At 45.8% G+C, this 27,027-nt stretch overlaps 1 protein-coding gene across 1 annotated transcript in view; it reads right to left on the reverse strand.

Moving 5' to 3' along the window:
* The window catches only part of IGDCC4 (immunoglobulin superfamily DCC subclass member 4), a 179,066-nt gene that overhangs the window by 107,138 nt on the left and 44,901 nt on the right, over positions 1-27,027 (reverse strand). The window contains exon 2 of the mRNA XM_074966568.1: positions 14,166-14,495. Within this exon, the coding sequence (XP_074822669.1) occupies positions 14,166-14,495 (330 nt within the window). The remainder of the gene's footprint in view (positions 1-14,165; positions 14,496-27,027) is intronic.

Consider the following 27,027-nt stretch of genomic DNA (forward strand, 5'->3'; position numbering starts at 1 on the left):
AAGACACATGCAGCTGAGACTTCTGCATCGAGGAAGAACATCCTTCCGCGCCGGTGAACGATGCCTGGGCAGGGCGAAGCCAGAAGAAACTCTGGTGGAGGTCTGTAGCAGTCCTGACGTGCAAATCAGTCGTCCGGCCTGGCTATAGGGGCGAAAGACTAATCAAACCATCTAGTAGCTGGTTCCCTCCAAAGTTTCCCTCAGGATAGCTGGCACTCGTCCGTCTCCGCAGTTTCATCTGGTAAAGCGAATGATTAGGTCTTGGGGCCGAAACAATCTCAAACTTCAAATGGGTAAGAAGCCCTGCTCGCTGGCATGGAGCTGGGCATGGAATGTGAGTGCCTAGTGGGCCACTTTTGGTAAGCAGAACTGGCGCCGCGGGATGAACCGAACACCAGGTTAAGGCGCACGATGCCAACGCTCATTGTTGTCTTTCATTCTCTGAAAGGCAGCAAGATGTAAAAGGTTCTGTAGCGGGACATTCGCATTCTTTGGCTGAACCTGGGAATAAAATGGCTTTCTATGATGTGAGTCTGTCCAAAGGCAGCAGAGACTTAAGTGCCGCCAGCCTTTGTAGGGTTAATGAAATCCACATGTCGCATAAAAAGGAGCACTGGTTCAGGTGCAATTTTTGGTCCTGTGTCAGTTCCACAAGGCGGTAACCCTAGAGATTTGCTGCCATGCTGCGAAGATGTCAAAAGTACAACCTGCCACAACAGTTGAGAACAGCACCAGAGGGTCACAGCTGCATCAAAACAAAGGTGTCATAAATGCACCATCATATTCAGAAACCTTTCTAGCCCTGAGGCCTGTCTGTGGAACAGCCGGGTTCTTTTGCATCCAGGCCACAGCAATGGCTGATCATCTGAGAAAGCTGGTCAGAACCTCCTGGTCACTCCTTCCCAAAAGAGAAGTGTGGGAAGGTGCCCGATGAAATTAAAAGGCATTTGACCCAAATAACGAGACAAGTTTATTTTTAAAGGCAATGTATAAAGAAACCGCACAACTCTCTGTCCCAGGATACTATTGAGACTTACTGAGTTTCAAAAACATTTCTAAGTTTCTAACAATAATATCAGCAGTTGCAATTACACTCGTAAAAATGAAGGCCTATAGGCTTTCAATACCGGTGCTTCAGGGTATATAATGAGCTCACAAGCTTGGGAGCCAGGAGGGCATTTCCCCTGTGCTAGAGCAATGCACAATTAAGCACACTGTTCGGGTTTCCACCTTTCTTTAAAGGATCCAGTCTCAGCCAGTCAGACAGGATGCTGGGCTACGTGCATCCAGGCTCTCTTCTGATAGAGAAATTCTTACTGCTTTCCATTGGACAGATAGCCCATACATCTCGGCAAATCAGATCCCACAAAGGAGACGAGCTTTTGTCAGACATGTCCTCTTCTCTTCTAACAATAGCTGGCACAACCTCATAAATTAAGGACAAAAATGCTATGTCCTTTCTGCTGACACTGGATTCCTTGTCACCTGGCCAGGCCTGTACATAGCATCCAAATTTAGTCTCTTTCACACTTTCCTGGTGAGACAGACTGTCTCCTCCGATTGGTCTCTTTGAGACTCTCGACTCATTTCCGTCTGATACTTTCCCTTCTCTAGTGTGGGAGCCAAAAGCCCTTATAAACTGAAATGTCACAGTGGCCCCAAATTTCTGGGACTATTTGGAGAAAGGAGCGAACTCCTGAGAGCCTGCACCACAGCCACTGTCTCATGTTTCCAGCAGAATCCCTGTGAGTGGCTTGCTGACTCAGCAGGAGACATATGACCTGATTGGCCCACTTAGCTAGTGCGCACTACGGGGCGTGAAATATACCATGCAATAGATTTATAGGCAGCAGAGATGATCTACTTAAAGCACAGGACTGGAGGGCAGGAGGAGATGTGGTCTAGCCCAGGCTCTGCTACGGGCTTGATGTGTGACTTTCAGCAAGTCATTTAAGACTCATCCAGCTCCCAACGAAGTCATAGTCTTTACACTGATTTCAGTGGGCGTTCAGCCAACCCTCCTAGCTTTAGTGCTTTGCTTTGCTGGTGAAGATATTTACCTACCTCATACGGCATCATGAAGCTACGGTCAGGATAAGCCCCTGGAGATCTCTGGATGCTTTATGAGGGCCAAGTACTGTCATTATTAATTATTATTATTTGCATCATCCTATTGATCAAAAAAGAGTCCCAGAGCCACATTCAGGATCTGTAGCACAGACTCATCTAATGACAGAAACACACCACCTGCCAGGAGCAAAAGGTTGCTGGCTGACTTCCTCTCTCCCTCATCTTCCAAACAAGTCTTGTTCTGTCACCTAACATTAATCAGCCATGGCCGACGCAATCAGTCTGAAGAATAACTCCATCTGCATGTAAACAAGGTCTGATAGAACACCGCGCTCTGTTCCGCTTACACAGAAACAGAGCCCTTGGAATTCTCCACTCACACAAAACGAATGCTAATGCCGCAAACACGTCTCTCCAGCCTGCAAAACAAGATGAGCTGGGGGATGCATATCATTAATCAACTTCCTCGTCACCCTCGATTCAGAAATAAGTATGTTATGTCAGGGGCAAATGCTCGCTGAAGAAGCAGCATTTTCCCCGGGCAGATAGTAATAAAACGAGACATATAAATGCACACATGAAGAGTGACAAGTCTTAGACAGTTGCTCTGAATTTGGATGCCATGTGACAGAGCACGGCGGGAGATGGGAGGGGGGTGTTTTCCCCCATATTCTTACAAATATCCATTTTTAAAGATCTAGAAACAAAAATTTGGGGAATTTTTTTTTTTTTAAAGGATATTCCCGTTTCTGAGCCAGTATTTTTTCCATTGGTCTCTACAGGGCACCAGCCAAAAAAAAAACAGATCAGTTGAACTGTAAGGCACATTGCTGTACCATACGGTGCAAATTTTTAGCAGTGAGGGTAATTAATTTTTGAGATAATTTACCAAGGGATGTAGTTGACTCTATCACTCAGAGTCCTTAGCTCAAGAGAGGCCGTCTCTTCTACAAGATATGCTCTAGTTCAACCACGAGTTCCTGGGGTCGATGCGGGAATTGCCAGGAGAGGTATAAGGCTGATGTTGTGCAGGGCGTGCTGGGTGTCAGACTAGATTATCACAGTGATCCCTTGTGGCCTTACATGGTATGACCTATGTTCCGCACAGTTTACCTGCTCTTAGAATCTTTGAGTAAAATGAAGTGCCGTGTAAGGTGAGTACTGTCTGATCGGAGAGAGGTGTAAGGCAGACAGGTAATCCAGCACTGCCAGGGAGAAGGGCTGAATTGACCCAAGGTGGGTTTCCCATCTCTAACCGTCACGATTTACCCGGTGTCTGTCTGCACTATACCGGTCTGTCTCCTGTTCAATCCGCGGCATTTCACAAGCCCCAAAGGTCACCCATCTTATGAAATACTGCTAGTAGCTATTCATCTGGCACTGCAAATGTATGCGGAAGGCAAAGAAAAGGGGAGAGAAACTGGCCTTTGGGACACTGTATGCTTAATATTTGCTAAGAAAACCAACTGGTTTACATAGACCCTACCTAAACTGATAACCAAACAACTATGGCTCCAATCCTGCAAAGATTTTATGCACGGTGAGAAGCATTTGACTTGGGTGAGACTACTCACACAGCTAAACACATGTTGGACAGGCTCAGGGTCTATTTACGCTTCTACCAGAGTAAGTGTGTTCCAATGGGTCAAGCACAGGTCTGGATGTCAGGACCCCCAAGTTCCATTCCTGGTCCTACTGCAGAGGCTGGGTAAATGCAAACCACTCCGTGCCTCAGTGGAAAACCCAGTGGAAAGCCCAGTGGAAAACAGGGCTAATATTACTTACCTGCCTCACATTCATTAACTGTTATTAGGATCACAGGACGAGAGATATTATAGCACTGAAAAATATTATTGCATTCATGTTATTTTCTAACCTAGCTTAGTTTATAAGTCAAGGACTGGTTATTTGTTGGCTCCCACATTCTTAAAACAGCTCTGAAGGTAATTTCCAAATGTGAGGGACTTTAATCTAGGATATTATGTTGTTTTATTATTTTAATGCCTCAGATCTCGAGAGATCTTTTTCTGTGCCTGAAATGAATACCAGGCTGAACTGGAAAGCCCTTCCTTTCATCTCTGCTTCCTTTTATAAATGGATAGTCACCTTGTGAGACAGCACAGACAGCGCAGAATCTTTGTAACTTCAACAGCTGCTACTGCTTTCTACTGCTCTTCACGGTCTAGAACTCTTCCCCTCGCGTTCAGAAGGGGGCCGTACAATATACAGTGACTACTCCTCCTGCTTACCGTCTCAGCAAAAGACATTGGGACAAATCCTCAGTAGTACCCATGCAAGCTCCTAGGCATCAAGGGATCTAATCTCACTAGGTGCTCAGAATGTCGCAAGCCTGGATGGCAGAATGCAGCCTATTATTTCCTGCCCCCTTTTTTTTTAACCTCTCTAGGTCCCTCCCATGCTCCTTCTCTGGGTATGTCCGAGCGCCTCTAACTGGACAGCAGCTGAGTTCTTAGGCATCAACGCCTCTCCACGAGGGGACTGGAGAATGACACCTCCAAACTAACAACACAGTGTCAGAGTGGGTGGCAACCCCCGCTGCTCAAAGAAGCCCTTTAAAAACAAGACCAGTACATCTGTTACAATTCAATCCAGTGCGAGGGATTACTCTGAATGTAAAAATAAAGGAAGCTCTGGAAACGAACATTATTAAGATAGTCTGGATGCGTGCCCACCCTCTGCAATTCTAGTCTGTCCTGCATTGGAAGCCGACTGTCCTTAGGGGGCCACATATCTCTGGGGTTGGCAACAGCTGGAGGATTGAGCGTTTATTGTATTCACTCAACACGGGACAGATTTTTTCTTTAACTTTTTACAGAAAGGTCAGTAAAAGGAACCAGGCAGAACGGGACGAATCTAGAGCCAGGTTCTCCACACACACCCAACATGCAGAAATAAGCAAAAATGGTCATTTTTGGACAAAACCTCAAACTCTTCTGCAGAAAGCGGACACTTCGCATGGCGAGCTGAAAACCAGTTTCAAAGGAAAATTCTCAGTCAGCAGCCCTAGAGAAAGCTGCCTCGCTGAATCCTGGCTCTGGGACCAAGAAAGCTCAGAAGGGGATTGGGCAGGAAGGCCTGAGGGGCCAATCCCTGCCAGGCCTGGGCTGTGCATCTCCTTGGGAAAGGTCACACTGACCACTGGAAATCTGACACTCGAACATTGGGGCTTGCTGCTGCTCTTCTCTTGGTCTGAGCATGCTGATTCTCTGTGCTTCCGCTCCAGCCTTTGAGGACAGCTCTTTCCCCATCCCACACCCTTTTCTTTAGGTCGAGACACCTGCCTGCCCATTTCTGTGTATTTTCGCCTCCACCAGGCAGGCATTGGCAATGAGTCAGAAGCAAACATAGGCTCTCCTCACTCTTTAAGAGGGGCAGGGGGCAGGTTCGTATGCTGGGTCACAGGTCTCCCTTGTGTACGTGAATGGTTTTCCCCTCCACCCCTTTATACTTTCCATGCTTTGTACCAAATTACCTGGAGTCAAGGCGAGGGGCAAATATCACCAGTGTATTCTGGGAGAGATGTAGCGAGGCTGATTAGTTTATAACCCTATGAGGCCTTAAGGTCTAAATAGCCTCTAACGGGACGAGATAAGGGTGCGTTCTGCAGGTTCTATATTCTAACATAGGCACCTCAGCGGGATGCCAAGCTTCCACATTTGGGCAACCACATTGGCATGTGGGCACCCAAAGGTGCAGACTTGAGCATGAGGCCTCTACTGCCAATTCAATCTGAGAGAAGGTGAGTGGACAGGAGGGCGCAGAATCTGCCGCTGTGACTCGCATTTCTGATGACGACAGCAAATGAAAGATTTGATCCACCCATGTCTTACTCTGCAAAGCGGAGGGTCTGTTTACATCTCTTCCTAGCATGGTGCGCACACCACAGGGAGCTTGAGAAGTCAGATTGCCCCTTCTGTATTGAGCTGGATTCGTGGACATTGCCCGGTTGAGCAGCCTTGAGGATAAAAGCACCGCCTGGTTTTCTTTGGCACCTGCAATCAGAGTCACTGAACTGGAGGAATGTAGCACTTGGGACAAAATCCTACCTTCCTCGGCTACTTCCCGTGGCGCCTTAAATCACTACACCCGGTGCCTGAGGACAACAGCTTGTCTGCAATAAAGCTCTCACTTTACTGCCAGCTTGGACTCCCCTCAAGTCTTTCCCTGCCAAAGATTAAGCCTCTACCCTGCTGCTACCTTATGTTGCGAAGGCAGAGCTGAGCTTTCACAAACAGAAGGCGTCACTAAAGAGGAGACACCTGACACCCAGCCCAGGAAGAGCTCACAGCCTTCACAGAGAGAGACCACTGGCTCCCAAACAGGGCCTCAGCCTCCAAACTAAACCGCCTTGTGCTTTTACCAGTTCCATCAGGTCCTGGCCCCTTCAATGTCAGCCAGCAAAATTCCCCGGACTATTTCCTCATGAGAATTGCTTCATCAGCATCTTTAGCCAATTCATCTGGGGGCAGATCCTCCGCTGATATAAGCTGCCATTGCTCCGTTGACTTCAGTGGGACCATGATAAATTACACCGGCTGAGGAAGTGCCTCTTGGTTTTCGTTGGGGCTATACGGAGCTCCCACAGAAGCTCCAGTAGCAAGAGCTCTCAGATCCCGCTGCACTCCACACTGACCCTACCCTCCTTCATAATGCAAGCGGCCCCACTGAAGCTACAGGTATTAGTAACAGAATCGGCTTGGACCCACCATGCTGCTATGATTCTATGCTGCAGTAGCTATCACTGGATCAAGCTGGAATGACCAGCTGCAGCCGCCTAATCCCAGTTTCAAATTTGGCAGAAGTGTACACGTAGTGGACTCCAAGCATTTCAATGGTGAGTCTGAAAGGCCCTTCTCCCCCCCCCCCCCAATCTGGTCTTTAAAACATGCCAGGGCCCGGGGACTGCCTTTAAAAAAAATCCATGCTCCCTCTCTGCCTGTCCCCAGTGCTGGAATTGTCAGCACCATCTCAACAGGCCCTCCCAAAATCTCAGTGTACAAACCAAAACGCACGCTCGAGAAATTATAATGTGTTTGTGGGTCAGAAACCTGTGCGTGGCAGCCAGTTACGCGCTAGGCAGTGCTGTGTAGAAATGCATAACGTGGGTCAAATTTAAGTTGCTTTTTAAAGGTAGTTTATTCTATTTCCACAGCACATCTGGGAGTCTGCAGCAGGCTATCACTATAAATTCCTTGGAAAACACGACACGTCAGTCTTCCCAGCAGCCCTTCTAGTTATTTATGCCGGCACATACCATACAAGTCACTTGGCCAGCCTGACTAGTTCTGCCCAGACGGGCACCACTAACTGCAACATCCAAGCTGAGGTTAAGAAAAAAATACACAGGGCAGGCAGAAACAAGAAAAAAGAGAGTGTGTAGCTACTTTGGAACTTTACAAGTAATATGTTACTGCAAATCCTTACTGCTTTATTGAGGGTTACCCATTACCAAGACCACTTAATACATTTACAGTAACTTATTACACCAGCAACATGTTATTGAGCAACTGCCAATTTCAAAGCAACCCAGATGTAACTAGTATAAAAGTAACTGTTTCTAATTATAGTTACTGGGGGTCTCCCAACACAGCTACAATTAAAGGTACACCGCAGGTTTAGTTTAAGCCCAATATTTAGATTTTGTTAAATTGTTTTAAGAAATCTAATAGTAATAGAAATGTTTCCAGACCTTAAAAAATACAATGAAAACAGTTTTTTGCTGGGTTTTTGTCTGGGGGAAGGGAGAGATATTTAAACATGCCTGTACAATGTTGAGTCCTAAAGCACCTACATCAGTACTGTGTCAGTGCACCCATCTGTCCGATTAGCCATTCTGCACTCAACTCCATGATATCTGAGCACTTTGGCACGCCACTGGATTTTCCTTTGTTACATTTTCTGTTTAGTTCAATGAAACATTACTAACGTTCATCAGTGTTCCTAAGAACTTGTTTTACAAAACGTAGGGGGTAACTTCACCTGCCAGGGTCCCCGGTACTGTCAGGTCTCACTAATTCAGCTAATGTACCATTTAGAACAACCCCGCCTCTTCTCTTTTTTGCCTGCTTTTTGCACAGACTGGCTCAAGGAGGAGGTATGCCAATGAAGACCTCCCTTTTTAAAGGGAAACGCACACCTCCCATACTAGCCTATTCATGACAAGTTGGAGTACAACCCTCAACATTTCCAATATCTGGTTTCCTTTTTGCGGTTTATGAGTAATGCTGTTTGTGTACTGGGCCCCGTCCTGCAAAGTGCCAATCACTGTGAACTACCTCCCTGTAAGAACTCATTGCTTTCAGTAAATCCATCCATTGCATCATATATAGGGGCCTTTAAGTTTTATACCTGTAACCAATGCTTACACTGTGTGGCCCTCTGTCTCCCACTCCTGGTGGGCACAGATAGAGGTTGAGGAACCTGCTACAGCTGTGGTTAAAAGAGCAGAGCCCTTTTAGCACTGACAGCAGAACACGCAATATTTAAGACTCAGAAGTCCTTGGTTTGGATTCCCACTTAGGTTGTCAACCTGCACAGATGTGTCACGTTACACAGAAATCAATTCAACTGTTAACATTTTCTTATAACATGTTTTCTGTCGTTCGTGGTATAGATTTGTTTTTAAGTTACCTATGTGTTTGTATAACACATAGCTCAATGGGACCTCTGTTGTAACTGTGGTCTTTAAGCACAACCATAATACAAATAATAATAATTAGCAGGCAAACGCCCACATTAAAGGGATACCATTCATCCAAAATCAAGTAATTTTAAGAGCAGATTGTGTTTCCAACCTAACTCCCCTTGCCAAGTTTTGTGGTTGCACAATTTCTGTTTCTTGTGTTTTCCGTCCCTTACTGCCATGTGTGGGAGGCATGGATCAGCGTTCACATCGCGCACCGTGTCAGTACCTGGCCTGCGCCAGGGAAGCTAATGATCTAACCAGCAGACCAAATTCAATGATGAATCCCGGTCATGTGCCACCTGAGGCATACTGCGTATACACTAAGAAGACGACGACTGCCATGTGTGAAAACCCAAAACAAATGACAGGGGAGAGCATCTATTCAGGAGAAAGAGCAACACTGACTAACTGAGAAAACAGACCGAAATATTGTTCTCTAAGATCACAGTACTAGTAAACAACAGCATTTTGAGAAAAGTGTGATTTTCAAATTGACAATGTCTTTAAAATTATTTGCTATTTAAACTTTAGCTCTGTAATTTACAACAAACTGCCCAGCTAGGACAAATGCATTGATTTTTATTGTACATTTTGCAAAAGTGCCACTTAGCTTCTCTCCATTATTTACCAACGCATGTCTCATTCACTGTGTCGAAGAGGTAACGGTTAGATAAGGAACCACAAAACAAACAAAAAAACGAGAGCCAACCAACCACACACCACATTATCGGTCATGCCTTTCTATGTATTAACTCAAATCATTCTTGGTGCAAGAGTCTTCTGCTCTGCAGCACTTGTCATCTGAAGCCACTTTTGATTGAAACTGGCCTGCAAGCAACTTCCCATTCCCTGCCTTTAAAGGCATTTCCCAACACGCATCCTCTGGCTCTCTGCGGGGTGGAAGTGGTATATTTGTGCGCTGGCCCAACCCTGAGCACACTTGCAGATCCCTAAACCCAGAGAGGGTCATCCTACAGGTCGGAGCAGAACAGAAGCAGCCGAGACCCTTTCTGGGCAAGAAAGGGGAGGTCAGCACAGTAAGTGTCCGTTCCTTAGGTGGAACCTCAGTGCACAGTCTGGCTCCTTGCAGTTAGAATGATGCTTCCAAAATTTTTTAGTGGCCACCTGTGCCAGGATCTCACAGAATTGTTCTTCCCACCCTGTCTTGAGACTCTCAATCCACTGTGGTTTCTCTTTCCGTTTTTGAGACCCCCCATGCCCATTAATCATCATTTGCTGTTCTGGATGCCTAGCTCACCTGTGCCTTCCCCTCAGCCCGTACAGAGCCAGTGTGCAACGTGCCCCCTCTAGGCCTTATCCACAGAGAATGCGACTGTTACATCTATCAGCTAGAGAGCCTGGCTCTTTAGCTCAAGCTGCACAGACACTGGCTTTTAGCTCTGGTGATCCCCGGTTCAATCCCTGGCAACAGCCAAGATGGCAGCCACCACAGATGCACACTGCTTATATCAAGTGCCCTGCAGTTCTCCATCCCTGCATTATAACTTACATACAGCTCAGCTGATTGAGGCCCTAGTTTAAAGATAGCCCAAATTCAACCTACTGTGGCTCTGATGCAGTTTATAATGCACCTGTTCACCTGCTGCTCTTCATGTAGCTGTGTCTCAGAATCTTTTCGGAGCTGATCATGCCCTTCTGGTTCCTTAAAAGAGCTGTTAGGACGAGAGGCCAGAGAGTCGAGTTTAATGAGGCCGGCCAAAAGAGAATTAGAAAAGCAACTAGCTAAAGACACAAAAACTAACAGCAAAAAAAAAAAAAAAATTAAGTACATCAGAAGCTGGAAGCCTGCCAAACAATCTGTGGGGCCACTGGATGATCAAAGTGCTAACGGAGCACTCAAGAAAGACGAGGGCTTTGCAGAGAAGCTAAATGAATTCTTTGCATCAGTCTTCACCGAAGAGGATGAGGGGAAGATCTCACTCTTAAGCCGTTCTTTTCTCAGTGTCCCAGACTGAGGTGTCAATAGAGGATGTTTTGGAACAAACTGATAAATTAAATAGTAATAAGTCACCAGGACCAGATGGGATTCACCCAAGAGTTCTGAAAGAACTCAAATATGAAATTGCAGAACTACAAACTGTGGCATGTAACCTATTGCTTAAAGCAGCCTCTGTACCAGCTGACTAGAGGATAGGTAATGTGATGCCGATTTTTACAAAAGGCTTCAGAGGCGATCCTGGAAATTGCAGGCCACTAAGCCTAATTTCAGTACCAGGCAAACTGGTTGAAACTATAGTAAAGGACAGAATTATCAGACACATAGATGAAAACGATTTGTTCGGGAAGAGTCAACACAGCTTTTGTAAAGGGAAATCATGCCTCACCAATCTATTAGAACTCTTTGTCAAGGTCAACAAGCATGTGGACAAGAGCGAGCCAGACGAAACAGTGTACTTGGACTTTCAGAGAGCCTTTGACAAAGTCCCTCACTAAAGGCTCTTAAGCAAACTAAGAAGTCATGGGATAAGAGGGAAGGCCCTTTCATAGAGCAGAAGTAGGTCAAAATATAGGAAACAAAGAGCAGGAATAAATGGTCAGTTTTCAAAATGGAGAAAGAGAGGTAAATAGCGGAGTCACCCTAGCATCTGTACTGGGACCTGTGCTGTTCAACATATTCACAAATGATCTGAAATATGGTGTGAAGAGTAAGGAGGCAAAATTTGCAGAAAACTATCTTGAGTAATTTTGTGTCAAGTTCAAAGCTGACTGCGAAGAGTTACAAAGGGATCTCACAAAACTGGGTGATTGGTAACAAAATGGCAGAAGAAATTCAATGTTGATAAATGCAAAGTAATTCCCATTGGAAAAAATATACCCAACTATATTCAAAATGATGGTGACTAAATTAGCTGTTACCACTCAAGAAAGAGATCTTGGAGTCATCATGGATAACTCTCTAAAACATCTGCTCAATGTGCAGTGACAGTCAAAAAAGCGAACAGAATGTTAGGAACCATTAGGAAACGGATAAGACAGAAAATATCATATTGCCCCTATATAAACCCCTGGTACACCCACGTGTTGAATACGGCATGCAGTTCTGGTCGCCCCATCTCAAAAACGGTATATTAGAAGTGGAAAAGGTACCGAGATGGGAAACAAAAATGATGAGGGGGATGGAACAGCTTCCATAGGAGAAGAGGTTAAAAAGTCTGGGACTCTTCAACTTGGAAAAGAGACAACTAAGGGGGGGTATGATCGAGGTCTATAAAACCATGAACGGTGTGGAGCAAGAGATTAGGGAAATGTTATTTACCCCTTCACATAACATGAGAACTCGGGGTCAACCGATGAAATTCACAGGCAGCAGATTTAAAAGAAACAAAAGTACTTCTTCATACAATGCACAGTCAATCTGTGGAACTCATTGCCAGGGGATGTTGTGAAAGACGAAAGTATAACAGGGTTCAAACAAGAATTAGATACCCTCATGCAGGATAGGTCCAGAATGGCTATTAGCCAAGATGGTCAGGGACATAACCCCATGCTTCAGTTGTTCTTAAACCTCCAATTGCCAGAAGCAGAGACTGGACAACATGGGATGGATCACTCCAAATTGCCCTGTTCTGTCCATTCCCTCTGGGGCACCTGGCATTGGCCACTGTCGGAAGACAGGATACTGAGCTAGATGGACCTTTGGTCTGACCCAGTGTGGCCATTCTTATGTTCTTAAGCGATCAGTAAATTCCATCTGGTAGCTAGCACGCAGTCACAGCAAGATACACTAAGTGTCAGTCCAATTTCCAGTATCCACATCATAGAAACCACCATCAAACAACTGACAATAACTGAGATCCTTAGTGCTACTGCAACAGAGGGGGAGAGGACTGAATAGTCAAGTGGTCTGAATGATCCTCCCACTGAGGGGGGTGGTAGTCCGATTGGATGGGCACAGAGAGCAGAAGCTTGGACCCCATTTCCTGTGCTAGACCTGTTCTATGAGCAAAGAGGGCTTCAGTCGCCACAAATGTCAATGTGGCACACTCCAAGGGGACTATACTGACACACACATAGGTAACTTAAAAAAAAATCACCACCATCAATGACAGAAAACATGTTATAAGAAAACGTTAACAGCTTAACGGATTATATGTAACATGACACACCTGTGTGGGTTGCCAACCCAAGTGGGGAACAACCCAAGGACTTCTGAGTCTTAAATACTGCGTTTTCTACTGTCAGCACTAAAAGGCCTCTGTTCTTTTAACCACAGCTGTAGCAGACTCATCAACCTCTATATGGGGCCAGGGAGATGGGACCTACCACAGCCCAGCAGGTAATTTGCAACTAGAGCATGGAATTCTTCGGTAAGGAGGAGAAGTCAGAATGTCTGATGCGTTTGCATTATTCAAAGACACGCACAAACCTTCTGTCCTTTCCCTTGTTTCCCAGCACAGTCTATTTCAGCCTCCACTGTTCTAGAGTATTGTTTTCCCACTTCCCCCCACTCCTCCTTTGTGCTAATGTGTGATCTGAATATACTAAAACCAAAGAAAAGGAGAACGATCTTTAGGGGCCAGGATAGACCTTTCAAAGACTACAGCTCCTCTCATTTCCCCATATTTAATGAGCATAAAGCAGTGCTAATTATCTACCAAATCCCGAAGGAATTAGGTGAATGGTGACATGCTAAGAAAATATTTTGACCTCTGATCTCATTACTCAGGTCCCATGTAAGTCATTCTCCTAGCTACTCTTCTTTCCATGTGTTGGGTAACACTAATTAATATCAACAGCTAATCAAAGTGCAGCTCGGGATGTGCCAGTATAATTATATACATATATATATATACACACACACATACACTCCATTATAATTCAACTTAACAAGACCCAGGACCACAGTTTCTATAATAACACTGGGGCAAAAACAACCAATCAAGAGATTGAATAAAGGAGGAAGGACACAAGGTCAGCACAGGATGGAATTGCTTTTTGTCATTGAAGAAATGCTAGAAGGTAGCAAACCCTCAATGGCGTAAGCAGGCGTAACTCCATTGACTCCCACTGATTTAGGACAGCTGAGGATCTGGCCATCATAGTCCTTACTGAACCTTTCTTTACTACTGCAGAAATACAGTGCATGCTGTATACAGACCTTGTGTCCTGAAACAAAAGGACTTGACAAGATAGTGGCCCAAAGGGAAAGGCTGGCTTTCTGCAAACAGGAGGGCCTTGTCAGGAGGGAATCTGGAAGGGTTCCAGGGGAAATTAAAATGTAACTAGGAGGGGGAAAAAAGACGATGACTTCATAACTTATTTTACAGACAATTCTGAGGCCTGCCAGGATTTAAAGGAACCTAGACAATTCTTTCTCAGCTCTTAAGCCAGGCCGAAGAGTCTGTATAAATACCAGAGAAATACTTACTTGAAAACCTAACTGCAGTCGTTTGACTGGCAACCGCGCCTAGGGAGCTCTGGGAGACACAGGAGTAATTACCCTCTGCGCCAGTCCTTTCAGGATATTTACTCTCCTTAGTAGCAGTCGGGGACGATATGAAGAGTGATCCATTTGGAAGCACGAGAAGGTGCTCCTGCTCCACTAATGGGAACCCATTCTTCTTCCATGTGATATTGATCAACTGCTCGACAGAAGCCAGGTTACAGTCCAGCACCACGGCTTGGCTCGGGTCTAATGTCACCTTTGCAGAGGCAGCACTGCAGCTCAGCTCCAGAGAATCCCCCTGCACCAGCTTCCCTGCAAGGCAAAGACATTTGGGTTGTGTCCTGATTTATACAAACAGATGTCCCGGCACTTTGCGATTCACGTGATCGGACATAAACACACAAACTTCAGCCCTGCCAGGGTCTGGCATCTGACATGTCACCCACAAGTGGCAGCGCCCATCGGGCATCTCTCCTGCACAGCTGGGCTCCGGGAATGACCTGCAGCGTCTCCTCTGGGCTACGGTGCCAGCTCTGCAGACAGCCTCCCTACCTCCTGTGTTTCTACACCGTTGCTGGATCCAAGCGGAGAAGGTGTAGTCAGACGCTGCAGAGATGGCAGTAACAGCAGCATCGGGCACAAAAGACAGTGGGGAGCTAGCAACAGCCTCTGGCTCTCACACCTGCCTTCCAGACATCCCCACCCACACACCCCAGCTACTCCCACAGCACAGCACCCACCTATCCCAGACACCCCAGCACCACCCACTTACCCCCAGACTCCCTCCAGCATCGTCCCAGCTATTCCTACACTGCCAGACACCCACTTACCTACCCAAGCAACAGTTGTCCAGTTCCTTGCAGCTCCCTGTCCAATCCCTCGCCCCCACTAGGGGCAGGGCGCACAACCTAATATTTATGGCTATGGGCCAAGTATGTAAATTAGCCAAGACATTTGCATGAAGTGTCACACATAGAGCTGCAGAAAACTTGGCAGTTATGCCCTTAGCATCGGCAGGCACAAGTCTCTCTGAAGCCAGCTTACCCCAGGGGCAGAACTCAGCTCAAAACGGGGAGGAATCTGCTTCCTACCAAATTTAATGACTGTTCTTCGCCTAGGATGTGTAAACACACAGGAAAAGTCCTACAAAATTAAAGAAAATAAGAGCTTTCCTATGGGCTTTAACTACCTTATAAGATGTAATAGAGAATTATCTCCCTGCAATAGCATTCTTTATGATGGCTAAAAGCCTATCGAAATTCTTTTGTTTTCTTAGATCCTTTAATTTTGTAGTGTAATTTTATAGCGTAATCCTATTGATTTCACCCTTACTAAGTTCTTCTTTTCCATAAAGAAGGGAATCTTCTGCTGAGAATACCCAGTCACCCTGTTTAACCTGGATGCACATGGGGAGAGAGGCCATTTTCCGGTACTCTACTTCTGTGGGAATTCTGCACCATTGCGCAATGCAGAATTTTGCAGAAATTAATGTTTTTGCACATAATTTCCTTTCCCCCACCCCCAGAAATGGGCTGCAGTGCTGCTGGCCGCCACAAGGGGTCGCTGGACCCAGCAGAGCCCAACTTGTGCACAGAAGACACTGCCTGGGGGAGAGGGAGGAGAGAGCAGAAATTTCCTAGCAGCTACAGTTTCCTGCAGGCCCTGAGGAAAGGAGACAGCAGCATGCAGGAAACTCCACACAAGCCTGGGACCCAGCAACAGGCTGTTTCTCCTTCTGGATCCCTGGGCGGTAGGGGGATGGGTGTCTGGGCTGGGGGGGCCACAGCCTGACTCTGGAGGGGAGGGGTGAGGGTATCTGGGCTGGGGGGCCCCCACGACTGGGCTCGAGGAGAGGGGGTTCGGGTGTATTGGCTGGGGGGCCCCACAGCTGGACTCGTGGGGAGGGGTTGTGGGTGTCTGGCCTCCCAGCTGGGCTTTTGGGAAGGGGACAGGAGGCAAAGAAACTAGAACTGGGTTGTCATAAGGGTTTCTTTAACTCTACTCCTGGGGGAATTTTTGCGTGAGTCTGTATTGTAACAGACATATTTAATGAGAGGTATTTTGAAATAAATTACCAAAATAATTGAAACTGGTGTAATTATGTAGTCTTATTTTGACAAATAAAATCTGCAGAATTTTGCAAAATTTTAAAATATTGTGTGCAGAATTTTTATTGTTTTGGTGCAGAATTTTTAATTTTTTGGCACAGAATTCTCCCAGGACTAGGTAGTCATAAGCCAAGTCCTAACTTCAAGGGTGTTCAGAGCCCCCTGTATAAGTAAGCACAAGACCGGAAGTTCAGATCCAGATTTGGATCCAAATGTAAATTGCCACAAAGTTCAGAAACAGGGGTCAGACCTGGGGATCTGATTCAGGCTTGTCACAATTTCTAACAGATTGGGTATTTTACATGTTTGCATTCAAAACTCCATCTCTGTGGGCTGACTGGTAAAAAACAAAGAGCAAAGCACTACAGAAGAGCCAAACCCCAACTAACATGGACAGGAACAGAATCAGACCTCGATAGCTAGACATGAGCAGTGCAGCCTTCAGCTGACAACCAAATCTGGGTTACAAAAAGATTCACCCAGAGAGATCTCACAGTAACAAGATCATGAACAAGGGCTAATTAGCAACGAATCACAAGAGAAACACAGCAAGGGCCAAGAGGGGAGGAAAAAATGAAAAACTGGGAATACCCATTAAAGCAGGTGTTGGATAGCTGATAACACAAGGCTTACGGTTTATCATAAGGTAAACGAACAAGTCAAAAAAGAACAAGCAACAGAAAAATGGCCAAAATATCCATCCCACTGTCTTAGCACTCTAACCCCATGATGATCTATGCAAACAGTTCCTAAAACTCTACATCAAGTGCTGTTTGTCCACTCTCAGTCAAAAGGAAGGATGTTACAGCTACAAACTACTGGACACTGAGAAGACTGCATCATGTCTTACCAAGCTTATGGCAGCCTGCTTGCCGCAGTGAGGTCCTCGATCAGTTACCAGCGGTGAGAAAGTTAAATTGAACAGGTCTTGGTCTGGAACGTTTCCAAACCAACACAAACAATCCCACTTGCAATCGAATTCCACCTCTAGCAACAATGCCTCAGCATTTCCTAAAGAACATTGTCATTAATAAAATGCATTTGCTATTGCAGGTCTCCAGAGACACTAAGTCAATGTTAGCTGGCAACACTGCTTCCACATGCCAGCAATCTCCACTGTGCTAGAAGCATCACATCCACTCTCTTCATGGCTCCCCTCCAAATTATTTTGTCACTGCTCCAATCGAAAATGTTTCCTGCCTCTATAACGAGTTTATCAACACTAGATATGAACCACATGGCTCCCTGCCTGTCCCCTATCACAGAAAGCTACAGATTAATTTTATAGGAATTCAAACACCTTATTAAACCTTCTATTACCTACTGCTGATAAAAGGGCTGCGTGTTAAAAGCGCGCACTTTAAGCACGCAATTAGGGGCAACGACACGCAAAATTACACATGCAGGGTAATGGAATTGTTTCTAGGCATCGGAAGCTCCAGGTGCAACTGAAAAGAAGGAATTTGCACGGCCCCAGTGCCCGGTTAATTTAGTGACCCCCTGCTGTGCAGAAAACCTGTCATCTTGCAGCTAGCTCAGGGATAAGCAGTTGTGCTCACAGAGGCCCGCTGATCCACGGTCTCAGCTCAGAGTCACAGACGTACATGTTCTCCTCTATGCACTCTCCTACAGATTATAACGGCGCCTTCCCCCCCCTTCATCCAAGCAATGGCCTTTTGTAGCCAAGAAGAAAACTAACAGCAGGTTAAAAAGTTCTGATGATAAAGAAACTAATTTTCATCCAAGCTGAATATAAATTTCCCCACCCCCCATGACCTCTTTAGTTCTTCAGACCTGGAGTAGAGCCCTGCCCATGCCTCAGTTTATCTTCCGTGTTGCATCAAACCAACCACCACAGCTGGTGTTTTCACAGTGCTGCTCTCCTTCGGGGCATAGCTATCTTATTACCCTTCCCATGTAACACTCACTGCCTGCCATCACTGGGGTGTTTGCAGGACTGAAGTCTGCGAAATCTTTCAACACAGTCAGCACCATCGGTGCTCTGTATAGTATCAGAATTATTTTATTAGTAGGGTAAAAATGCCAACTCCTCTTTTCCAACAGAATGAAAAAACAAAAAAAAGCTCATGCTCAAATAAATTGGTTAGTCTCTAAGGTGCCACAAGTCCTCCTTTTCTTTTAATGAAAAAACAAGCTATGCAATGATTTGGACCACAATTCAAATCCTCGACGAGGGTAAGTCATTTGTTATCGGAATAAATATGTGTCAGTAGATCAGACAGGGATGAACTGTTTCTCTTGCAGCTTCCTTTGGGCCAAAGTTCAACCAAGCGCTGCCCACCCCACAGGAAGCGCACACGTATCTTGCAGGACTGTGCCCGTTGGTGGCTATGATTTATGCTACTTTTCCATTTCTCACTACTAATTCTGTCCCTCTCAACCAGTGACACTGATAGATGTCAGAGCTGACTGTGGGTAGAGGAAGGATGGCCTAGTGGTTACAGCGCTAACCTGTCTACCGCAGACAGCCTGTATAGCTGTGTATGCAGTGTAGTTGTAGCCAGGTTGGTCCAAGGATATTAGAGAGGTCATATCTGTTATTGGACCGACTGTAACCCACCAACCCCCTCTTCATGTCCTATGACTACACTGGTGTTAACAGGCCACTCTACCTTGAATGGTCCCTTCCAAAATGTGCTAACTACTTATGCTGAACAAGCTGTTCCATCTTGCACTTGGCTGGGAGTTCTTTTCCCAGAGCTGAAGAAGAGCTCTGTGTGGCTCGAAAACTTGTCTCTCACCAACAGAAGTCGGCCCAATAAAAGATATTACCTCACCCACCTTGTATGGCCTCGGGCAAGGCACTTAAGGCAAGTCTACACTTAAAACGCTGCATCGGCTGTAGCACTGTAATGAAGATGCTCTAAGCTGATAGGAAAAAGAAAAGGAGGACTTGTGGCACCTTAGAGACTAACCAATTTATTTGAGCATAAGCTTTCGTGAGCTACAGCTCACTTCATCGGATGCTGTAGCTCACGAAAGCTTATGCTCAAATAAATTGGTTAGTCTCTAAGGTGCCACAAGTACTCCTTTTCTTTTTGCGAATACAGACTAACACGGCTGTTACTCTGTAAGTTGATAGGAGAGAGCTCTCCCATCGGCGTAGTTAACTCCCTGAGAAGCAGTAGCTAAGTTGACAGGAGAAGCTCTCCTGCCGACATAGCACTGTCTACACAGGGGGGTTAGGTTGGTATAACTATATCACCCACGGCTGTGGCTTTTTCACCCATGCCCTGGAATGTGTAGCGTAGTGTAGACCAGACCTAAGTCTCTCTGTGTCTCAGCTCCCCGGATATACAATGGGGATAACAATACCTATCTAGATGACAATTGCCAACTTTCCACAAGTATCGTTAGGCTAAATACATGAAAAATTGCCAGGTGCTCAGATATTAGGGTGGTGGGGGCTATAAAAGCACCTTAGATAGGCAGGTATTTTTGCGGCTGACTTTTTAAACATTGGAGTTTATAATTTTGTAGCACACATGTCTACATTTGCCAAGCCCATATCTGGATTCAAGCTTCCACAAAGCTCCAATGGCTCTCGCTACCCCAAGAGTCTGAGCCAGGCCCAGTGCTATTTCAAATACAATGGGAATTCAAAAAAAAAATTTCTAAAATTAAAATTTCAACATTTTTGTTTCATTTCAGTGGAGGGAAAAAAGCCGCCTTTCTCTTTTCTTTTTTTAAACTTTCTCCCTGTGAGAGGAAGGGTTCCCCCTCTCCACATCATAATGAAGAAAAGACATTTTTCAAACATTTTGAAAACACTTTTGAAAAATATCATTTAGAAAATTTTCATTGGAAAATGAAAAATTTCTCAGAAGATTTAGAACAAAACAAATTTTTCTCAATGTACATTTGCTTTTTCCCCTCCCCCAACTAGCTCATTTAATTGTCAAAGCAACAGCCTAGGAGTTAACCTGTCCATACTGCCATTATCAAGCTTCTGAGCCATCCAGTCCCTCGACATAAGGACAAGATTTTACATTCAGCACCTTTCCAGCCCATCCAGACGTGTTACAGCTGTAGATAATCATGCACATACCTCTCAGACATGCATGGAATGGGAAGGAGAAGGGGCACATGGTCCCTGGAAGGAGAACAGTAGAAACCCTCTCCAAGATTGAAAAGTCTGTGTTTCTGACCCGTGCACTTTAATTATCATTACCAGCAAGCGCGGCGCACAAGTGCAGGTGCATGTCCCAGCACTGTGACGGGGGAGATAAGTTCAAACCTGCCCATAAGCATGTGTCATTCTGAGGACCAGCACTCACTCAGCAGATCACCATCGGTCTCACTGACCTAAGCTAGCAGCACTAGAGGTCAGAATTTCACAAGCATAAGTAGCCCTTGAACAAGTTCCCGCACGTATCTGGCATTAACAAGATATTTCCTCCAGCGCTGAGTAAGCAAAACATCTCGTTCCACCTCTTGGTTCCCCTTCAAACACAAGTATTGTAGCCACTCTGGGGCTGACTGTCAAAAATGGGAGCCAGGTGCCCATCTCCTATTGAGCTCCACGGGGAGGCACCTAAACCCCCTTTGAAATGCCTTTGATATCACCCCTGGAAGGGAAGTCTCCCCCTCCCCAGTCCAGTAACATCCAAGATCCCCAGGGTCCCTTGCATAGTCCAACCTTGGATAGCACATCAGGGTGGCACAGAATATTGGCTCTTGTCCTGCATTCACAGCTTTGTGTTCTGCTGGTTAGTTAATGCTCTCGTCTCATACACAACTGGTAGAATTCATTGGGTCTGTGTTCTGATCCTGGTCGGGGAAACCCTGTTTCATGTCCTCCATGCTTTAGCCCAGTGGTGCCCAACCTTACTACTCAGGATGGAGGGCCACATAAACCTAAGCACAACCTTCCGAGGGCCAGATTCTACCTATATTTTAATATGATTTAAAGTCACCTGTATTGATTTATATTTTAAGTTCAGCTTGTTTCGCGTGTGTGTTTCTATGTACAGTATTTCCCGATACGTCCTTGTGTCAACTAAAATGATGTAAACATGATGACAAACCGCTAATGAATCGGCCGTTAGTATATTGTGTTGAAGCAGGCCGCGGGCCTTATGAAATGCTCTGGTGGGCCGTGTACAGCCCACAGGCCATAGCTTGGGCACCCCTGCATTAGCCCCAGCAGCTCAGGAGACAAAGGTGTCCCAACCTGCAGCATCAGCCTGGATATGCTAGGCACACCCCAACAACCCACAGAGGGAGAAAGCAATGCGGCAGCCCGTGCACTGTTCACCGCTCCCCTCCAGTGTTCAAACCCTGACAGAACACACAGCTGCTGGCCGACTACACATTTCACATGGACTTGCAGAGACCATGTGAAATTACCCAGCATGGCAGCCTACGTGCAGGCACTGTATTCTGCTACACGCAGAGCACAAATGCATCGCCCCCTCTGGGTGCTCACTGGGTTTCCAGTTCTTCCCATGCTGAAATTTCTGTTGTGATGCTAATACATATGGGCAAGATGTGACAAAGCTGAAATTAGCAGGGGTGGGCACAAGCCATAAAGCGCTGATCTGACCTGACCCAAGGTTTGGAGGGTTGAATCCAGGGCTTCAGTTCAGACCGAACTCTAAAAAATGTCCCCCCGTCTCTCCTATCACTCACAAGTTTGCTCTGTAGGAGACAGGATCTTAACTCATGACAGAATGGTACAAATCACAGCACTTGTGATTCTCTCCCTCCCTTTGGGCCCCTCTGTGCTGTCAGGTGGGGCAGAGTGGTTGCAGACTGGCAGTAAGTGTCCAGCTGAGAATTCATCCTGCACAGGGAGCTCTCAGCCGGTGTACACTGGTATAACAAGCACCCATGCCACTTGTTCCCCCACATCCTTGCATACGGGGGCAAAGCAGAGGCTGGGAGCAGGGCTCCTAAACTCCACCAATTCTCAACTGGTATCCGGTCCTTTAGGGACTAGAGCTAGCTGGTGTAAATTAGAGCACTCCCTAGGCAGCTCTAAATTATACTTGGGTCTGGGCTGCGGGCGACTCAGGGAGCTATAACCAGTATCCTGAGTGGCTCTTGGCACAGGAGAGAGAGAGGCCAAGCCTCGCACATTGGTATAAATAACACTGCAGAAGGAAAGGTATTTTAGGCAAAGAGAAAAATATGCCCTGAGCAGGTTACCAAAAAGAGCACAATAGGAAAGTGACATAATCAATGCAGAAAGCTGGTTAACAAAGTATGCACGGCAGAGGAGAACTCATCAGTCAAACTAAGGACAGAAGACACATCTGGAGTGATGAATTACTTGCAAGAACACAAATCTGAGGAGATATATTATTCTCTGGCGGGACAACAAGGGGCTTTCTGAGACCCTTCAAAGGGCTCTCAGCCAATGACAGTTGTTCTTGTAGAACACTTTATGTGGAGAATGTCATATGAACCTTAGTCAGCTTGTATTTATATAACATGTGAGGGGGAAGCCCTCAAAACAAAATACTGAGGCATGCAAGTTCAGAGCTGCTGCTACTACCAGTTATTCCAAAATCCATTGCTACTTCTTATGGTAGAGGTCTGATTTCTTTGCACTTCCTCAGAAATCCTAAGTATCTTAACAGCCTTATTTAATCCTCCATAAAGACTGATCTATGATGAACCTTGCAGGATGAGGTAGTGTGGTAGCAGTCTGAGCACTACATTGCAAGGCAGCAGATTCTAACCCTGCCTCTGATACCGACTTTCTCATCGCCCTAAGTCGCTTGACCTCTCTGCCTCAGTTTCCCTACTTGTAAAATGGAGATAACACTTATCTCCCTCACAAGAATGTAGTGAGAATTAATTAGTTAACAGCAGTAAAGGCTTTGGGGGTGCCGGGGAAGCATCAGATAAAAAGCAGCCTATTTCAGTGCCCAACTCCCATTGCATTTCAGCGGGATTTGGGTGCCTGACTCCCTTAGCAATGCTTTGAAAACGCCCCCATACGTCCTGCATACATTGACTATTACTACTGACGTCGTCATATGGTCTCGCTACTAACAGCATGGTAAAGCGACTAGTACAGAAATTCTCTTTGGTCTGGTTTTGGTACTTGGCTGACCCTCATTAGCACAGTCCCAGAGCACCTCAGCATCTTTAATGTATTTATCCAGCACCCCTGGGAGGCAGGGCAGCGCTATCATCCCCATTGCACAGACGGAGACCTGGGACACAGAGAGACTAAGTGACTTGCCCAAGGTCGCCCACAGAGCCTGTGGCAAAACAGGGAATTTAATTTGGTTCACAGGCTAGTGCTACTGGATCATGCTTTCTTCACACCTCTTTACAAGGCACCTTTTCATCTTTGAGCCTAATCACTCACTTTTTACTCTAAAGAGCAAATTTCCAAAGAACCACAATGGCACAGGAAAATTGGGCACAGAAAAGGCCCATTTGGTGCTAGCTAAAAACGCGTACACACCAAGCTGGTACCTTTGTGTGCAGCCATTATAACAGCCTGGGTCATGAATAGCCCATTTAGTGTATGACCATGATGAGTCTTAATTAGGAAAGGGAAGAATTTCTGCTCAGACACATGTGACAACTTGCCACGGCTTAGCACTAAACATAGCACTGGACAAATCAAATTCAGACCTGGCGTGAGCACATGCAGCTTCACTGATTTCCACATGACTGCTGTGATAAGTTAAGCGTGCAACTGCGGCTCTCTACTGTCACCTCATCCTCCCCCCTGCTCCTGTTCGCCTGCTGTTGCGTATTATCAAAATCCTGGGTGGGGAGTTCTGTGGGGCAGGGACTTTGTGTTCGTTTGCACAGTGCCAGGCACAATGGGGCCCAGGTCCCTGACTGGGTGCGAGGCACGACCACAATAAAAATCATCATAATTTGGTCCTAGATAGTCAAAGAATTGTACAAACATTAACGGACAGAGAGAAATATCTTACAGCCTCTGGAAATGTAGCAGGAGGGTGGTTCAAAACACCATACTACGTAAAGTACTTTCAAGGTAAAGGATCACAACAGAGGAAAAACAAATGTAAACAGGATTCTTAAATGCTGCAAACTATTTTCAATGTCCATTCATTGTCATGCACCGATAGAAAGAGATATGGCTCTGTTTAAACAAACACACATCCCTACCTACCTGTTGGAGTTAATTTGCTAATGAATCCAAACTGAAAAGAATTTACCAGCTAATAGAATGTGCTTGGCCAATATAATATAGAAACTATGGTTATTCCAGGACTATTTCTAATTAAGTGGACTCCTGGTCCAATAGTCATGAGGTCCCTTCAGATGTCAGCTGTCAAACGTTTTAACCACAGAGACCACACTTATGAATTACATTTACTTCTGAATTTAGGATCTGCTGGTATAGCTTCCTCTTAGCTCTCACGGTAATTTCAAACGCAAACATGCAGCATGACATAAAATATTCTACTTGCCTGGATTTCTAAATCCAGCGCGGGGAATTTCAGAGAGAGCAACATGAAGTGGTACATACAAAACAGCTTTTTAGAGCAGAGGGTACTCCCACCTGCCTACCCATTATCTACAGACTGCCTCAGGGTAATCAAGAACACCTTGATAACTTCTTGAGAACAAAACAAGAAAGGGTGGGGGGAAAGGGTTTGGGGAAAAACATTCGCTAGCTCAGATTTAGACATACGTAACCGCTGAGGTGAGTCGATATTAAATTCCATTCACGCAAACGGGGCACTGTTCTATTCAGAACCAGACTGTAAATTGCTGCAGAACTTTCTAGATTGGATACTGTACCTATACCAGCTGTGTGGGGGGATGTGCTTGAGACACACAGAAATACACAGTGTGCATTTGAGACTGGAAGCAGGCCCTGGTGTCTTGTGTTAAAGTGTTAGATTTCCATCAAAACTAGCTTCTTTGAAACAGGCTCTGCAGGGCATTATTATATTAATCTATCTATTGCACTGATAACGGCTCGGCAGGTGGTGATCTGCTTCGTGCACAACATTAATCTAAGCAGAAACATGCTCATTTTCCTGTACCCCTCCTCCTCGTTCCACCTGCTTGTTCATTTCAATCACCTCTTAAATTCTGGGCCTGATCCAAAGCCCACTGAAGTCAGTGGAAAGATGCCCAGTGACTTAAATGGAATTCAGTCAGCCCCTTTCGGATTAATAGGGAAGAAACTTTACTTTTCCCTACATGTTAGTACACAACCCAGCATAATGGGCCCTGATCCAGGCACTACAGGAATACACATGAATAATAAGAGAGTAGAAAGAGTATGAATCATCGACTCGCAGCAACTGGATGCTTTTACACCTTTCATATGTGTATGTGATGACATACAACCGAGAATACCATTAGACCCACATACGCTCAACTGGAGCTGAGCGGCTCAAGGCTTAAACTTGAGTAGGGGTAAAACTGATCCCCTTGCTTTCGTGGATTACAAAACTATAAATAATTCCATCTGGTGCGAGCTAGCAATCCAGCCAAATTTGACAGATTCCTGACAGGCAACTGACAGGTCAGAAGCAGGGCTCGGAGAGTACAATTTTCACATGCAGGATACACGGTAACAGTCGGCCATGTGTCTGCTGGGAGGTTGCACTTTGTCTCCTCACGTGTTGTGGTTCCTTTCCCCGCCCCTCTGGAAATTTGCCTTTTAAAATAGAGAGGAGGAAAGACCTACCCAGGGACATACCAACGTGGTAACATTTCAGATATCAGAAGCAAATATGTCCTTGATCTCTTTTACACGGCCTGGGCAAACAAAAGGGTTACTGCTCAACAGGAGAGAAATGGCTTTGTTCAATGGAGAGAAGGGCTGTGCTTTTAATAAACATTTCCAATAGCAGCTAGATTATGTATTTGTATTATTGTAATGCCTAGGAGCCCCAGCCATGGAGCCAGACTCCATTGTGTTAGGCACTGCATAAGCCCAGAACAGACAGATGGTCCCTGTCCCAAAGAACTTTCAATCTAAGCATCAGACAAGAAACAGGCAGACTGATTGGGGAGCTCCAGGGAACAATGAGACAGTATTAGTCAGCATGTGGGTCTCAACACACCAGCCTCCTGACGGTTGCCAAGTATTTTGTAGGCATCACAGAAGAGGGGCATTGTAATGAGGGATTTGAAGGACAAAGAGTTAAGTCTGCAGATGTGTACAGGGAACTTCTCCCAAGTGCGAGGGGCAGCAGGGGAGAAAGCACAAAGGGGCTTGTTTGAAAAGGTATCAAGCGAGCGAGGGAGGCTCGTGGCATGGAGGAGTTGACATTTTGCTAGTGAAGGAGAGATGGTAGGTAGGGTGGAGATAGGTCAGGAAAGGCCTTGAAAGTGAAAACAAGCAGCTTATGTTTGATGCGAAAGAGAAGGGGGAGCCAGTGGAGACACTCCAAGAGAGGGGTGACATGGTCAGAGCTGCATTTTGAATGGGTCTCCGTGGGGTAAGATTGCGTTGGTCAAGGCCCAGAGAGAAGGATGTGGCAGGGATTGAGATGTGACTGGAGGAAAGCCTGGAGGAGAGTTTCAGTTGGGTGGATGGACAGAAAAGGCCGTATTTTACAGGTGCTTTGCAGAAAGAATAGGCAAGATTGACACATAGGCATGATGTGTGGACCAAGAGAAGTCCAAGCTGAAGATGATGCCTAGGTTATGGACCTGAGAGACAGGGAGGATTATGAAGAGAGGTGAACACGGAGAAGAGAAGGGATGGTAGCAGGGCAGTCTGCCACCCAAGGGCCTGCAGAGCCAGGGAGCAG

Source organism: Natator depressus, chromosome 10 (genome assembly GCF_965152275.1).
Source record: "Natator depressus isolate rNatDep1 chromosome 10, rNatDep2.hap1, whole genome shotgun sequence".
In the NCBI taxonomy this organism is placed as follows: domain Eukaryota; kingdom Metazoa; phylum Chordata; order Testudines; family Cheloniidae; genus Natator; species Natator depressus.